Consider the following 17,487-nt stretch of genomic DNA (forward strand, 5'->3'; position numbering starts at 1 on the left):
ATTAGCAGAGCAATGCTCCATCATTACTGAAGCACTGTCATCGTGCGCAGCACTGCTCCGTAGATTGCATGTGTTTGAGGGATTCTGCTTTATAATTTGTATTGCACAATTACCCCCGGTTATTTCCGAAGATGGAAATCTGAACCTTACATATGAGTCTTGTTAGAGACATGCTAAGCGCTTGCCTTTGGAGCTCGAAGCCACAGACCCTTACACAACTTGTATGTTTTACCCCCCAGCAATGCATCTATTTGGCCTCAACTGGCACTTACAGCAGACTGAGAACGACACATTTGAGAATGGAAAAGTGAATTCTGACATCATGCCAACAAACACTGTATCGTTACCTCCTGGCGACAACGGTAAGAGAGAGAATCATAGAGCCCGTGCTCTCTTTAAATGTCATTCTCCATAAATGTGGTTGTAGTCATGCTTGCATTCCACTCATGTGGGAAAATAGACAGGTTTGGAGCTGGTCGACATCACCCGCTCATGAGGACTTTTTGTGAATTTACTGAAAATTGAGTGTTCACACTTTTACTACAGGAATAATACAGTTGTCTGCCTTCAGGGGGCTAACGATTTGGCTCTTATTATTACAAGGGTGAGTTTTGTTTTCAGTAGACAGCTAGGGTACAGTTCAGAATGTCATCTCTCGTGGTACCTTGGGTATATTAAGTTTTCTTAATTGGACTTGTACCTGGGGTTGGTATACCTATTAATCTTACTATAAAAGCTTTTATATGTAAACTACATCAAAGGATTATAACTTACTGACTTTTCCCAGTTGCCCTTTCTCCAAACCTTGTAGAATTTGCACTTGGAGGTAATAGAGACTTTTCAATCAATTGTCTCTGAATAAAAATGGAACTTCAGGGGCTCCAGGATGCTGTATTTCATTTTTCCAACATAAACCCCTCAAAATGGACACGTGCATATGTATAGCTGTGCTGTGCATAGTTTCACGCTATTTCTGTGTGTGCGGGTACACACCTGGGCACTGGCCCCTTCTGACACTTTGAATAACGCAATGATGTTATATCTCAAAGCAGCCTGCCAGACGGCGTTCTCTTCTGTCACGTGATGGGTTATTTGCTTTAAAGAATGCCCTTAGTTCTTCTGCCTCTGTTTCCCCCCTGGGGTATCTGCACTGCTCTTTGTCACCTGCGATTCCCGCCTCACGTCGCCTCGTGTCTTTGCGAGGCCAGAACAAAGGCAGGACTTCTATAACAAGCATCTCTTTTTCGCGCTCTCCTTTACTGCTGGGCTAGAGATTTGAACACGTTCTCACTCGTTACCCTCTCGTCTTTTACCTTAACAGTCCTCTGTGACAGTGGTTCTCAACCTGTGGGTCTTGACCCCTGGGGAGGGCCGATGACCTCTGCACAGGGGTCACCAAAGACTGTCTGTATATCATTCATTTATTGTTTATGATTCACATCAGTGGCAGAATTACAGTTATGAAGTAGAAATGAAGATGATGTTATGGTTGCGGGTCACCTCAATGAGGAGCTGTGTCGAAGGGTCGCATGGTTAGGACGGCTGAGAACCACTGCCCAATGGCACTTCTCTTCCACCTTAAGGGGACTAAGGAATTTTACACTGTAGATTTTTCACAATGCTAACAAATACCACCCCCATATGGAACCTGTTATACAGAGAAGTTTAATCTGGTATTTGCCGTGTCACCACGAGGCATCACTGTACAGTGGGTAAATGGCAGAGAAGAACATTTTCCTAATTGAAACTGCGAGTACCAAGTTTCATACAGTAAACTTTAATTAGCGTTGCTGCCATGAATTTTTATACATTGGTGCCATGTGTAAATAAATCAAGAAACTACACAGAAATTAAGATCTATTTGTTTGTGTTGATTGAAATTGAGACTATCTCTTTAAGCGGATGATCACCACAATGCTATTGAAGTGGTACTTATTAATTACAGCAGAGATTAATTTTACAAACAACATCATAATTTTCAAGAATTCTGTCTTTGTTGTGAACATTTTATCGGTAGCATCCAAACCTGTTGTTATTAAGATGAAAACATAACTAATTAGTGTCACTGAGCTAAAAATGTGGGTTCCTGAGAAAACTGCTAGTCATAGATGCTCACTCCAGGCTCAGCCATGGCTCCTGACATTTCTCTTCCAAGGAATGCCAGCCCACATCCAGCATCTCTTAGTGTACATGAGCATCTCTCAGCCCGCATCAGCATCTCTCAGCACACATCAGCATCTCTTAGTGTACATTAGCATCTCTCAGCACACATCAGCATCCCTCAGCCCACATCAGCATCTCTCAGCCCACATCAGCATCTCTTAGTGTACATGAGTATCTCTCAGCCCACATCAGCATCTCTCAGCACACATCAGCATCTCTCAGTGTACATGAGCATCTCTCAGCACACATCAGCATCTCTCAGCACACATCAGCATCTCTCAGCCCACATCAGCATCTCTCAGCACACATCAGCATCTCTCAGCACACATCAGCATCTCTCAGCCCGCATCAGAATCTCTCAGTGTACATGAGTATCTCTCAGCACACATCAGCATCTCTCAGCCCGCATCAGCATCTCTCAGTGTACATGAGTATCTCTCAGCACACATCAGCATCTCTCAGCACACATCAGCATCTCTCAGCACACATCAGCATCTCTCAGTGTACATGAGCATCTCTCAGCACACATCAGCATCTCTCAGCACACATCAGCATCTCTCAGCCCACATCAGCATCTCTCAGCACACATCAGCATCTCTCAGCACACATCAGCATCTCTCAGCCCGCATCAGAATCTCTCAGTGTACATGAGTATCTCTCAGCACACATCAGCATCTCTCAGCCCGCATCAGCATCTCTCAGTGTACATGAGCATCTCTCAGCACACATCAGCATCTCTCAGCCCGCATCAGCATCTCTCAGTGTACATGAGCATCTCTCAGCACACATCAGCATCTCTCAGCCCGCATCAGCATCTCTCAGTGTACATAAGCAGACGCTCAAATCCGAGTCCTTCCCGTATTTATTGGGCAAAGTGAGTGGTTGTTCATGTTTGTAAGGACATTTAGAATAACTCTAGAACAGACTCTCTGGGATCTCATCAGTTCCATAGCACTAGAAGCACACCATAGGACTACAGTTTGTTTATAATAAGAGATGTCTGAAAATAGTTACTAAACCTAGTGACTATAACAGCACTGAGAAATACATGTCCATCAAACCTGCACACCATTCACATGTAATATACATATATATGAAATTCCTAAATTAATATTTGTCTTTACATTGAGAAATGTGCTCCAGTGCTTTCTATTGTGTTTCATTATATCTTCTTCAACAAATGCTAATTATAAAATAGTTTCATATTTTGTGGAGAGCTAAAGTTTCAAAAACTACTTCTCTCACCAGACACATGGCTAACGTGCCTCTGAAGTAACCGTGTTTAAGTTTATCCACAGGAACTCTTCCCTCGCTGTATAAAGGAACCTTTCCCAAAGTAATAATCCTCCCCTACTCTATTCACTTGTGAGCACTGGAGAACTGGCCTCCAGCCTCCCAACAGAACTATGGCATCTATGGAAGTTTCAGTCCAGGAAAAACATAAAATCCAAAGGGCTGTGTCTTGGCACAGAATTTGTTGAAAATGTGACCTAAACAAATCACCTGTCTAGTTTCTCATTGCTCAGATAGCCCAAAACCCCCATCCACGTCGTATGCAAGTAAAGACTCTTGGTATTTAGTTCTTCAGAGGGACGGAAGGGACTATTTGCAAGAACAGAGGAACCCATAATCTGGCTCCTCTAAAAAGACTTCTTTGATAAATTTACGTTATCCCATGAACCATCACCCACCGCTTTAGATTTGCAAACTGCCCGGACAGCAGATCACATGGCCTTTTTGAAAAGTCTAACACCACAACCTAAGAGAAAGCCTTAAAATCTGCCACAAAATCCACTAGGAGAATTAACTGGGCTAAGCATAAAGAGGAGAGTACTCCCCAGGTTTGAGATGCAGTCCTCTTACTCTGGTGGTCCTATTTCGTTTGCCTTTTGTAATCATCATTCGAGAAACAATGGCTGCGTTAATGGCTCTGTATTCTTTCTGCTTAGCCTCCATCCTGGGCCAAAGCTTCTCAGAGGCGGGTGCTAACTAGAAGGAGAATCCACATTGCAGGGTTACCCTTTCCACATCATCCCTCACACTTTCTATGGCTGAAAGTTGCAGGGGTGATATAGCAGAAGTGTGGGGTCTCTGGCAATGCCAACAGAAATGGACAGAGTGGATGGATAGGTGAGATTAAAGTGTGGGCCTCAAATAGCTTCCCTCTAGAAACTAAAATTACTCCCTGGACCAACAGATCCATTTAGCCTAATGTACCGGAAAGAATTGCACAGGATTACGCTCGGATGCGAGCTCCTTCGCTTGCTTACTTTATAACCAGTTACTTAACCTTCTGAGCCTTGGTTTCTTCACACGTAAAGAGGGACTAATAACACTTACCTCTTGGTTTACCAACCTCAGCAGCCTGGCTCCCCACTGTATTTCCCTTACAGTGTTCTATCTCCCATACTCCCCCAACAGTTATCTCTGATCTCCCTCTTCTGCCCCCAAATCCCATCTTGCATTCTGTTAAACCATGCCCTTCAGAGGACACGCTCTGGCTCTCCTATAAGCAAACATCCATTCATACACACTTTTTTAGTTACTTTTCTCACGGTGTAACAAAATACTGGACAAAAGCAACTTAAAGGACGGAGGGTGTGTTTGGGCTCACAATTTGGTACAGTCCTCCGGGGCAGGAAGATGTGGCATGAGGAGTCGCATTGCATCCTTAGGTCAGGAATCAGACAGAAATGAATGGTGGTGTTCAGTTCACTTTCTCCTTTTTTGTTCAACCCAGGACCTTAGCCCATGGCATGGTGTCACCCGTATTTAATGCAGTTATTCCCACTTCAGTCAACCTAGTCTAGAAAGCCAGGTGCAGACAAGCCCAAAGATCTACCACCGGGGTGATCCTAGACCTTGTTACTGTGGTCGTTGATACAAACCATCACCCTGCATGTTTGGGCGTCTACCCTTTCACCATATGCCCAACATCCAAGGAGGTTTGTTCACTAACATCCTGGATCCTACTCTGTATCTTTCAAATCTCTCCAGCATGGGGCTGGAGAGGTGGCTCCGTGCTTAGGGAGCCTGCATTGCTCTTGCAGTAGACCCTTGTTCCGTTCCTAGAGCCCATGTCAGGCAGCTCACAAGCAGATGGAACTCTAGCTTCAGGGGGATCCAATGCCTCTGGCCTTATGGGTAACTGCACTTATGGGCATACAACCACACAGAAACCCACCCAGGTTTACATAATTTGAAATAATGATTAAGTCTTTTAAAAATATCTCCCCAGTGTGCTGATACCTCATCCAGCGAGCATATGAACAATCCATTGTTTCTTGAATTTCATGGAAATGAAAACCCCTTGGCCTCTTCATCCTCCTTCATCTCCACTCTGCCATACTCTTCTTCCCGTACGGGCATCTTCTTAAACATAGCGTGTAGATTATCTGAGTCCATGTCTTCCCTTTCCTGTACACCTGAACAGTCTTGCTTCTGCAGTATTTGCTTTACATGGCTGGCCTCGGTCCCCACCACCACTGAAACTCATGCTTTGCAGGTGTCCCATTGCTGCCAAGTGTGCCATTGAATATGCTCCCTTTGTGTCATATTTGAGGCTCTTGTTTTTAAAATTCCTCCTTGGAATACTCATCTTCATAGAATGTCTAGTACCGCACTGGCCCGGGCTTTATTCCAGTTTTAGTATCATTATCTGTTTGCTTATCCAGCGCTTACTCTCTCACCTGGTCACTGACATCTCAGGACCCTCCCTGGTCTGTCATATAATTACCCTTGACTGTGTCCCTGCTTGTCTGCAGTTACAGTCTATGTAACTTTGACTCAGTCAGTAAGTACATCCTAGGTTACATTCCTTAGCTGCAGACATCAGCTCTAGAAAACCATTCGGTGCTTCTTTGGAACATTTCCACTAGAGTGTCTTCTTGACCTAGCAAATTCCAAGTGTCAAAAACTGAGCGCATCACCTCTTTGGTTTCCTAGTGCTACATAAGAAACCATACCAAAGTTCACCGGTTCACAGAAACTGTTTTTCATCTCTTGTGGGCCTGTCAGTTGTCTGGGCAGTTAATATATTTTTGGCTAGGACTTCTCATGCAATTGCCTCCAGATGTCTGAGGCTGCCTGAAGGCTCCATTAGGCTGGAAGTCAAAGACGGCTCGCTCAACTGGCCAGCGGCTGATGTTATATATTTACTTATGCTCAGCTATGCTGTGGCTGTGGGCAAGAGCGTCTGGACACAGCCTTCCATGTGGTTTAGGTTTCTGAGAATGTAGTAGCTGGTTCTAAGGAAGAATATCCCAAGGGGGCTCATTCTCTTTGACCTACACAGAAGCTCAGGGCTTCTTCTGACTTAGCACCAGACATTCTAGCGCATCAGGAAGTCATGTACCCTGGCCAAGTGGCAGAGTGCTTGCCTAGGATAGATGAGACCCTAGTTCAATTCCTACCCCCACAAAAGTATTTCACCTGAGGTCATCCAAGCTTCGTGATAAGCAGAATTAAGCTTCCTTTGTTGTAGGGGAACTTTAAACTTTGTTTTTACTTAATACTCTGTTTTAAGTTAAACCAGAATTAAACTTCCATTTTTTTTTAAGTTAAGCAAGTTAGATTTTCATTTTAGTTTCTTTTTCTTGAATAGTGTTTTTGTTGTTGTTGTTGTTTGGTTTTTCAAGACAGGGTTTCTCTGTGTAGCCCTGGCTGTCCTGGAACTCTCTGTAGACCAGGCTGGCCTCCTCAAACTCACAGAGGTCCTCTGTCTGCCTCTGCCTCTCAAGTGCTGGAATTAAAGGTGTGCATCACCACTATCTTGCAACAGTGTTATTTTTAATACATTTTAATTAAAACATAATTACATCATTTCCTCCCTCTAACCCCCCTTCCCTCCAACCCCTCCCTCTCAAATTGATTTCCTCTTTTCCTTTTATTATTATGCTACATATACATACATGTATGTATGTATATCCTGCTAAGTCCATTTTCGTCATTTGTATGTATATGATTTTAGGATGGATCACTTTGTATAAGATAAGCTGTTAGGGAGTCTCTTCCCTGGGAGAGAGTAATTCTTCCTCTCAGCAATGATTAGTTGTCTGTAGTTCTTTGTCTAAGAGTGGGACCCCTTAGTTTTTTTCCCCTTTCCATGCTGGTATGTATGGTGGTATTACCATTGTTCCTGTTCAGTTTATACAGCTATTTCCAGGAGACACAGTCTCCTGCAGGTCCCCTGGCACTTATACCCCTATTTCTGAGATGTTCTCTGAGCATTAGGTACAGGAGTTGTGTTGAAGATGTAGCTGTTAGAGCTGGGCTCTCCACAGTCCAACTTAACTGTGTACAATTGCTGGTTTCCTGTATAATACATATGTGTATGTATACATATAAATATATACAGTAAATGAAGTTATGCCACTTGGGCTGATAATGCTCCCCAACATAGCCATAGACTATCAAGCAAAATTCCCAGTATCAAGCATAAGTAACCTCTGTTTGAGTTTTTGGTCACTGTAGTCCAAGCGATTCCTGAAAAAATTATAGACTGTTGTTATTGCCCTTGGTTGTTTCTGAGATGCTGAAGGTAGTCTGTCACACCTGCTGTGCGGCCTGCATCCGAGAATGTAGCGAGGTGGTCGGGATAGATGACACAGAGACCGGTCGGTTGCTTTAAGAAAACTTTATGCTTCCCAAGTCAGCTTAGGAGGAGATTCCAAGTCCGCTTAGGAGAGAGAAGTCTCAGGAGAAGTCTCTCTAAGAAAAAGGAGCTTCCCTTTTTAAGGACTTCTGCCATTCATCTACATACCATTCTTTCCAGACTTCTCACCCTCCTGGCTGGTGGTTTAATCTCCGGCCCCAGAATCGGGGAGACACCACAGGGGGGGACAGGAAGAGGCATCTAGCCGTAGGGGGTGTGAAAGGCATGGTATTTCAGTGAGCAAGCCCTTATCTGAGCCCTATCAAGAGCTTTAAAGCACTGAATTGTTTTCAGTAAACATTACACAGATGCCTGCTCCCAGGCCGAAGGGGAAGTGGGTTTCTGCCCACAGTAGTCTCTGTTGCTGAAGTCACTGAACACTTAGAACAAGGGCCTCTGGTTGTTTGAACCATATATAACCTGAAAGCCTCCTTTCTGCTGATCTAGTTTCCATAGTATCAGAGAGGACTATGCAAGCTGCCAACAGAGGGAAGCAATAGTCCTGTTCACCTATGAAGCCTGTGAACCAGAACACTTACCAGCATGGCCAGATCTCCTAAAGGTGCAATAGTGGCAACCAACATCTATCCTAGCTGCACTTATAACCCACTTACTGGGGCTTTAAGTCCTGATACTAGAAACCTAGCCAACTACATGGTTCTAGAGAGGGCACAAATTGTAGAAGAGAACCTATTACTGCCTCTTGTCAGCATATTTCCTTAACTGCAGTCTAAATAGGATCCGCACAGATGAGTGTAACTACCATTCCCTATTAAAGGAGCTTCTATTTGTAACAAATAGAGACATTACAGAAGGCTCACCGCCTTGGCCATGTATACAAGGAAACTCATTGTACAGAGCATGTGGAGTAGAGACTGTAGCCATCTTTGGAAATAACACCTGGTTACCTGTTTCAGAAGTATCATGGGAGTTATATATGAATCCTATTTTCTTGCATCTCCTATTGAACCCATTGACAAGCCCCAACAACTCTAACCACCATCTCATGAATTCTATCATTTTCCAACTGACTACAACAGCCACCTGTTTATGATGTCTCTGCCCTTGTTCATTAATTCTTCAGACACAAATATGATAACAGTACCTCATCTGAACCCTTTCAGCCACTTAAGTTCTATTCACTTGCTTTTAGAAGACTTAAAAGTCTCTTCACATTCTGGCTGTTCACCATACCCTTAATACAGACACGATACAGCAGAGAGATAAAGTTTATGTACTCTGCGGCCAAACCCGCCTGGCTTCCTACCCAGCTTTCTGTGATTAATGTCTTTATTACTTGGGACAGTTCCTCTAGTTTCTTTCTGTCTCCAAAACTAATGGATTTTTTCCTGATAAACTAGTTTTGAGTAGTACTATAAATGATGTGCAATACTTAATATATGATTGAAAGATATAAAGATGTTTACTATTACTGTGCTTTCTTTGCTAAAACGCAAAGCAAAGATTATTATTTTCCTTCTACTCTCTCATGCTATTAGCACAGTTTTTTTTTTTACCTAGAATAGTTCTTTTCACCAGTATCTGGTCAAAATACTCTATAAGTACTATTTGTTGAGTGAAAACATACATACATGTATACATATATATGTATATGTGTGTATATATAGTTATACATACATAGTGAATAAATAATATGGAGTAGAGACTGTAGCCATTATTGGAAATAACACCTACAAAGTATATAAAGGGCCAGCAAAATATCTTGTCTAAAGTATATGCAATGCAAATATTGGTGAAATAAAGTAATTGAGAAGTGTTCTGTCACCGGCTAGCCTGTAAGCAGATTGCCTTGTCTGACTTCTTGCTTCTTTGTGGGATACTAGTTTGATTTAAATCTGATAATGGTGTAGGAAACCAATCATGACATGTGTCACTAATTATTGATTTGCATCTTTTATGTATTTGTAATTTACAGCAAAATTCTTTAAAACATAGCTCCTGGAATTAGCATGAACTATATCTTCTCGGGCTGTAATAGAAATCATTTAATTATTTATATTTTTGGTTACTTGGAGGACTGAATTTTACTAAAAGAATCTCATCGTTATTTTTCCTTTGAATACGTAGTGTTCACTCATTTCAGATTTTTTGAAGCGTATGCTATATGGTCTTCACTGGCCAAGGCACTGAGGTAAATAGCAGCTTGAAGGAGAGGAGAGACACCCAGGACTGTCACAGATACATGTTCTCAAAGCATCTGGATTGTTAGGCAAGAGAGAACTCAAGCAAAGAATTAAAATGAGATGGAAAATCGCAGGACTTCACTTTTTATTGAAAGCCGTATGACCAAGAGGCAATGAGGTGGATGCTAAAATTTGACATAAGCAAGTCTGAGATAATCTAGGAGTAAAGTGAAAAGCCATAAATGCTGGTTAGTGTATGGGTTACTTTCCATCAAAATATTGGCCATCAACACCATCGGCGTGGAAAGATTCATTTTTGGCTTCTGCCTGTGGGGGTTGCCTGTCTGCCTCTGGCTTTCGCCATTGGCTCCTTTCATTCCATCCAATCTCCCCACCTAGAATGGTGCCGCCCACACTGACGGGTCATCCCTAGATTAACCGTCTCTGGAAACACCTCACAGATATGCCAGGAGTCCCTCTCACAGGTAGATCCAAACAGGTTAGCCATGATGGATCACCACAGTCACTGTAGCCATGGAAAATGACTCCCCCAATATAAAACAGGCACGCAAGCGCAAGCCTCTCCTCTCATGTGAGTAGGATGGCAAGAGTGGGCGTATAAATACACATGTATGCAGTTCTCCTGTTTATGTAAGTTATGGTTGCACTTAAATTTTCTGTCAGTGCTCATTGTGTGCCTGTTTCCTCATATATGAAACAGCTTCGGAGAACTGGATTTTACGGCAGGTTGCTGACTGTTTATGCACTGAAGAGTTGGGACTGGAAGGGCTGCAGGAGCACTGAGCTTTGTTCAGTATCGTTCATAGTAGTTGTTCCGTTACTCTCTATCATGTTCCTGAATTAGATGCTCTATTGACTTTGTCCATTAAACTAGCGCAAAGCAGCTATGCTTTATTGTACATGGATTGTAACGTAATGCTCTGTATCCACATGTTAAGTCATGGCATGTGGTCCTGTATCAACAGGTATGTTCTCCCAGAGAGCTTCAAAGTCAGGATACAAATAAACCTATAATTAGGATGAAATTAGATTGTGGACTATTGGTTGTATATAGATGCCTAACTTTGCCTCTTGTCATTTTAATTTCTAGTGCCTCTCTGGGACCTAGAATGGGTATTATCTTCCCTCCTTAACAGTTGTCGTTGCTCTTTGACACTAGGGTTTTCTTTTCACCCTTCCATTTTATTCACTACAGTCTAGTTTGCTCACATGCTGTGTAGAGGGAAAATTCGTGGTACGTGTGGGGAAATGTTTAGTATTTTGTAACTCCGGATGATTCTTGAATATCATAAGTTTTCAGTTGTATACCAAACTTCATAATTGCCAACATAGTTTTAAATACTCTAATTTGTCCTGATGGATAAATTTATGTATGGAGTGTTCTGCAGAGATCAAAGTACTTTTTTAAAGGCTTCTTTATAAGGCCACTGTAGTGATGTTCTCATGTAAGCTCGGAAACCGTCAGGCCAAGAGAAATCGCTTTGTGTACACGGTCTCTTTACCTTCTCCCACACGGAAAACTGGATTTTAAGACATTAAGACTGTTGATGAAACAACTCGCAGTTAGTGAAAAGAAAAGACATCCGGTAACCCCCTCGTTCGGGCATGATGGACCATGTTGAGAAGTTTTTCAAGATGGCGCCCGTTGCATTTGAAGACCGGGGGGGGAGAGGCATCTCATTCTGATTGGGAAGCTTTAATTAGTTTGCTTTGGAACCCACAAGCTTTGAGTCTGTGTGACAAGGCTCTCCGTTCCCTGGCTCTGTGTGTCCTCCATTTTTCCTTCTTGTCCTCCTTGCAAACCCGTGCACACAACATCTTGCATTTCCTGTGGTCATTCCAAGTTCAGGCTCTAAGGGTTCACAGAGGTAATGATCTCAGTGAGGGACCACAGGACAGCTGGCCTTCCTTTATAGCCTCTGAAGCCAGAGTGCTCTGGAATTCAGAACGAATGAAAGAGTTCTGTGTCCAAGCTTTTCTCTAAGAGCCCCAAGAGCTTTCAGAGGGAAGGCTCGGTGCAAGTATTTACAAGTTTATCAAATAGCGGCAGCCGCTCGCTGACTTCCAGGGATGTTTACTATTGCAAAAGACCATTTGAAGAACACCAGCAGAAACAGTTCAGGCCTGGCCCAGACAAAGTGAAAGAGGTACCACGGTGACTTGAAAAGCAACAGGTTTGCAGAGGCCCTGTACAAACCTACAGCTTACCCTGTATTCAAATGAGCAGCTTAGGCAAAAAAACGAGTGCACTGAGCTAAGCTGCCTGTCACATGCAAGAAATCAGTAACGGTCTTCCGGCTCCATGCCACTGGTGTTTATCAAGAGGCCTGCTCTGCATCTCCGTTAGAAAAACTACATCTCAAGGTCTTAATAACAAAGCAAATAGGGAAGTAACCTGAAGCAAATTGAAGTTAACAGGTACTTAGAGACAAGACTCCTATTTCATGGAAAAGTCTAGAAAGATAAAAGACCTTTGAATTGTATGGTACTTCTACCCTCTTAACAATATGATGCATATTTCAGTTAAGTTTGCTTTCCCGAGATCACGTGATGGGCTATGTTTTAAATCTTTTCTGCTATATGAAGTTGAGGTTCCAATTGTTACTTGAGCACAATGAACTGCATGTGACCTAGATACTTTATAAGTGCATTAGATGTTTGGGTGATTAGCATAAAAAGGATCAGACGTAACTGAAATGAGTAAGGACTTTCTGAGTAACTTACCTATTCTACTTGAATATTAAAGGAAAAGCAAAACTCTGTATTTAGTCTATGTCTAGTTTTGTTTCTTAAAAATACAAACATGGGAAATCTTGCTACGAAGTAAAAGGATGAGAATGGGAGACTGTCTTGTAGTGAAGCCATTCATTGTTTTTGGAATTTTGTGTGGTGGTGATGGTGGTGTGCTCACTGGAAGTGTGCGGAGCCCTACATGGTGGCAATTTCTGTTACATTTCACTTTGTCTCTCTGAAAGCTAAGAATGGACAACTTTCTTCTTGGTAAGAGATTTGTTACACAGTTTTTAGAATCTGTTCCTGGCTAACACTGCATACCACTCCAACAAAGGCTTTACCAGGCCTCAGCCAAACAGTCCCAGTCACGTCTGTTACTCTTTCACTGCACCACATTTGCTTGCTCTGGTGTGCTTACAATGCAGTGAAGGGGCGAACTCTAATTCACTTGTCCACTTTAACTCACCTTTGCTATTGTAATATCTTTGAATGCTTTCATCTCATCATGTGCTTTAAATATATCCATTTCATTAGCTCATTTAATTTCTGGGAAATATCTACTCTATAATTTAACTGACAGAGCTAGTGTTCATTAAAACCAAAATTACTCTCTGTCAGAAAAAAAAAATCTGATGTGTTTACCAGTTCAGATAGTTACTCTGCATTTTGTCCCAGCCTCTCAGTTCTGAATCCCCATCTGTGTAGAGACAGAACTTTACCTTAAGCCTGACAATTGGAATAAATAAGACATTGCTGTGTTTTGTATTTATTGCCTTTTCTCTGTGTTAGTCTGAAGCTAAAAAGCATTCTTGGACAGTGAAAGAAAAGTGACAAAGCCATCAAACAAATGAGCACCCTTCGTTTTTAGTATATCTAGTTTCCAAATGTGCCAGTGGCCCCCAGCACTCCATTTCAAACCTCACTTTACCCTTGATGGGGTACCACAAAACAGAGAAAGCCAGCAAGACTTGCCTTAGAGTTATTGTGCCGAGTAACGGGAGCATTATGAACCAGAATACCCAAAGTTTGCCTTTGGTCAACATAGGGAGAGTTATGCCACAATACAGCATAGGCTAGGTATTAAATGTGTGGGACACCCTGCTGTAGGACAGCATACACAGAAAGGTTGTTGAAAGTCTTGAGATAAATTCCCTAAAAATTACCCCTTTTGTTGTTGATTAGTCTTACTGATGTTCTCATGATTGGGCAATCAACAGAGAGCACAGTGGCTGCCAAGATGGGAGGATTCTTCCCCGCAACAAGCTAGCAAGCAGTTGTGCTCTACTCATAATCAGAGGAGAGAGAAGCTGATCTTGTCAGAGCTCAGTCTCCAGGACTGTCCCTCCCCAGTCCCAGGGACAATCACAGACCCAAAGTTGTTTGCCTATACGTCTGTCCACTCATCTACACATTGGGGTTCCCACAATATACCCCCTCCCTTGCTTTGACTAATTTGCTAACCTGACTGACAGGACTCGGAAAACATGTTTACCAACATGTTTGAAAGGGCATCACAGAGGGCACAGTGGAGGGATTTGTAGATGAAGGGAAGGAACAGTCACAGTCGCCTCTTAGAGCTCTGAGTGACCAGCTGTCCAGAAGTTCTCTGAACCCTTCATTGGGGGATTTTATGGAGGCCTTGTAACATAGACACAACTGACTGAAAAAAAACCACTGACTGTGTGTTGTCAACTCAGCCCTGGAGGTTAGGAGGTGGGGCTGGAAGACCTGTTCCAGTTGTTTGGTTTAGCCCCGTCCTTGAAGCCTCCTACGGACAGTCAACACAAATAAAGTCAATAGCATACGAAGACACTGTCACTTCAGAGAGTCTAAGGATCTTAAGAATTGTGTCCCGGGAAATGAGGACAAGTACCAAAATATATTTCATGGTGCCCTGAGGTCATGACTGTGGTTATTGGAAGACTTCCATGGGCACTTGGCTTCCTAGAGTCTGTAAAATTATGACATAATTAGCCTTTTCATTTTGGATGCAGAAATATCATCACATCTACTACTGCTCTGTCAGGCCCATTCAGTCAACCATGAGATGTTTTGTTTTGTTTCGATTTTGGTTTTGTTTACAATTTTTTAAAAAGCCCTCTTCTTGAAAAGAGGCACCTGTTAAATTAGCCTATAGGACTAATCAGATAAATTGATATGCTAACTTGTGTCCCAACAGGTTGTCATATTATTTCAGTAGAAAGGATTTAACCCCTTCAAATCACCAAAGCAACAAAGCAAAAACACCTACGTGTTAAGCTATTTGGAGAGTGAAACCTGAAACCCCAGAAGCCATAACTCAATTGCTGTTCTCGAAGCCACTATACTTGGGCAAAGATGAAGCATTAAGGAAAAGCAATTTTGGAATTTGGTGCCAGTTTATACTCACCAGCCCTCAAAGTTCAGGGGACTCATAAGATTGCTAACATTTACTTCTATCAGCATCAGAGGGGACCATCACAGAAAAGCAGACAGGGTAGCCTGCATAAGCTTCAAAGGCAATGTAAGAGGCGGTTGCTAATAACAGTAGAGTATAATAACAGTGTTCTGTGTGTATTGCCTGGACAAATGAGCCCAAATGAGAACCATACCCATGTTGAGGAGGGGTGTGTACACAACAGATTTGACTGGGGGAAAGGCAGCTGCTGTCTTCCACTCTCATAAAAGTTGTCTCAGCCCAGGCTGATGCTGCAGGCCGATGGCCCCAGCTGCCCTGGAAGCTGAGACTAGGAGACCTCCAGAACAAGGCCTGCCTGGGCTGCAGAGAATTTCCTGAGCAACTTACACAGAAAGTATGTAAAGCATGTAAAGGTCCACCATGTGTAAGGCAATAAGTTCAAACCCCAGTGCTACCCACCTACCTACCTGCATGTATGCATACATACACACACACACACACACACGCACACACACACACACACATATGCCCTACCTACCTACCTACCTGCATGCATACATATATACATATATGCTTTATGTGGAAGTCATTCCGTATATAAACTTAGTAGCGATTTATGATGAATTATAACAAAGAATGATATATGGCTTTTTTCCAAAAACTGTTCTGTACTTATGAAATTGATTATTCAAAACACAAACCCGATAGGTCACACCTTTAAACCCATTGCTCAGGACACAGAGACAGGCAGATCTCTGTCAAGCTCCAGACCAGCCAGAGATACATGGCGAGATTAAGTTTTGTCTCAAAATTTTTAATTATAACTTTATGCCCTATAATTTTAAGCTCCATGGATGCTATAGTACAGTTGAATGAGCTAGTATCTTACTTGAAATAGGTAAATAGATTTAAATGGTAACTTGAAACTATTTTTGTCCTAATAAAAAGAGTGGTTTCTACTGATATGAAGACATGGTTGGGAACTTGAATCATGATATCATTCACTCAGGCACATACTTTACTTCTGAATCTTAGTTTCCTTATCTCAAAGTGTCCACCTCATGGGGTTGTTTTAAAGTTTAAAAAAACAACAAAGGCCAAACTGTGTGTCACAGGTATTTAGCAAGACAAATCCCATTGTCCCCCAGCTCCTGAACTCTTCATCAACCCAAATTCTAGGCAAACAGGGTTTGCAGAAGCTCCTTTAAAAAATGCTGTCAAGTATTTAAAAGTGTCACTGGGTAAAGCAATATATCTGTCTAAGTAAGAAGCAAAATCTTTTGTGTATTATAACTGTGCTCCAATGAAGGCATATCCTAATAAAGCAACGTTACACAGCTTATGTTCTAAGTGGCCATGTATGAACATTCAAAATGATTGCTTACAATGAGATTTTGTATTTACTTATAGTGTTTTATAATACCAAGTTGGTTTGAGAAAAATAGACCTTACTGCTTAAGCATTATTAACCACTAGGATTACGGACACTGAGAAATAAGGGGCTGTATGGAGTTCTAAATAATGCTGTCATATTAAGCTTTCTTGTATAACGCCTCTCTGCGTCATACCTGCGCTGTTATGGCCATGTTCCCATTCTCCTCTCCCTCTCCAGGCTTCCTGTACTGCTGCTCAAACAACAGAACCATTTTACCTTTAGTCTGCTTGAACCTTTAGCGAGTCTCCATTTAGCTATAGCTGTCCTTTGCAACTGATGGTATATATGCCACGGTAAGATACAGTAGTTCAGGGGAAAAGCAATCCTGGCATTTACTAGAAATATACTCTCCCTCAAACCCCACTCTTACCCACGAGTGAATCTGTTGTGGATGGCTTCACATCCTCTCGCCATTGACTGGTATCTATCTGCCTTATTCGTGTAAGACTATGGAGCATGTTTCCTAGTAATCTTGAGTTCTGTTTCCGTGATGCAGGGAAGGGGAGGAGAAGGTGGTGATGGAGAGAGGGAGAGAGGGAGAAACACAAGAACATTTCTGCATTGGAGTTCCATTTGTATCATTAAGCTATTATATAATTCTTCCAGCCTCTGTTTTTAAACTACACCAGAAATAGCAGGCATAATAGTAAATATATGCATCCTCAAGAAAAGGCATAATAGTGCTTGTTAATAGAATGAAAATTAAAAATATTTACAAAACAGAAACACCAACTCTACAGGCATAAGTATTGTTTTCTTGAACCAGGTGTTGGTTCCCTCTGGATACAAATACTTTCTTCCCTTTCCAGTCTTCTTCCCAGTACTCTCCCAGTAAGCTCATTAATGTCCTGCATGCATTCATACTGAGGACACAGAGCTGAGCACTTGTCTAGATCCCACAGGAGTTCAGAGGTCATGTGTCCATCCCCATTTTCCAGAG

The 17,487-nt window shown here is 42.2% G+C and overlaps 1 protein-coding gene across 8 annotated transcripts in view; it reads left to right on the plus strand.

The window, feature by feature from the left end:
* Tenm3 (teneurin transmembrane protein 3) overlaps positions 1 to 17,487 on the plus strand; it is a 1,762,555-nt gene that overhangs the window by 1,624,942 nt on the left and 120,126 nt on the right. For all 8 annotated transcript variants that reach the window (XM_040731875.1, XM_040731879.1, XM_040731877.1 and 5 more), the window contains one exon: positions 240 to 362. In XM_040731875.1, coding sequence (XP_040587809.1) covers positions 240 to 362 — 123 coding nt within the window. The remainder of the gene's footprint in view (positions 1 to 239; positions 363 to 17,487) is intronic.

Source organism: Mesocricetus auratus, unplaced genomic scaffold (assembly GCF_017639785.1).
Source record: "Mesocricetus auratus isolate SY011 unplaced genomic scaffold, BCM_Maur_2.0 Super-Scaffold_100026, whole genome shotgun sequence".
In the NCBI taxonomy this organism is placed as follows: Eukaryota; Metazoa; Chordata; class Mammalia; order Rodentia; family Cricetidae; genus Mesocricetus; species Mesocricetus auratus.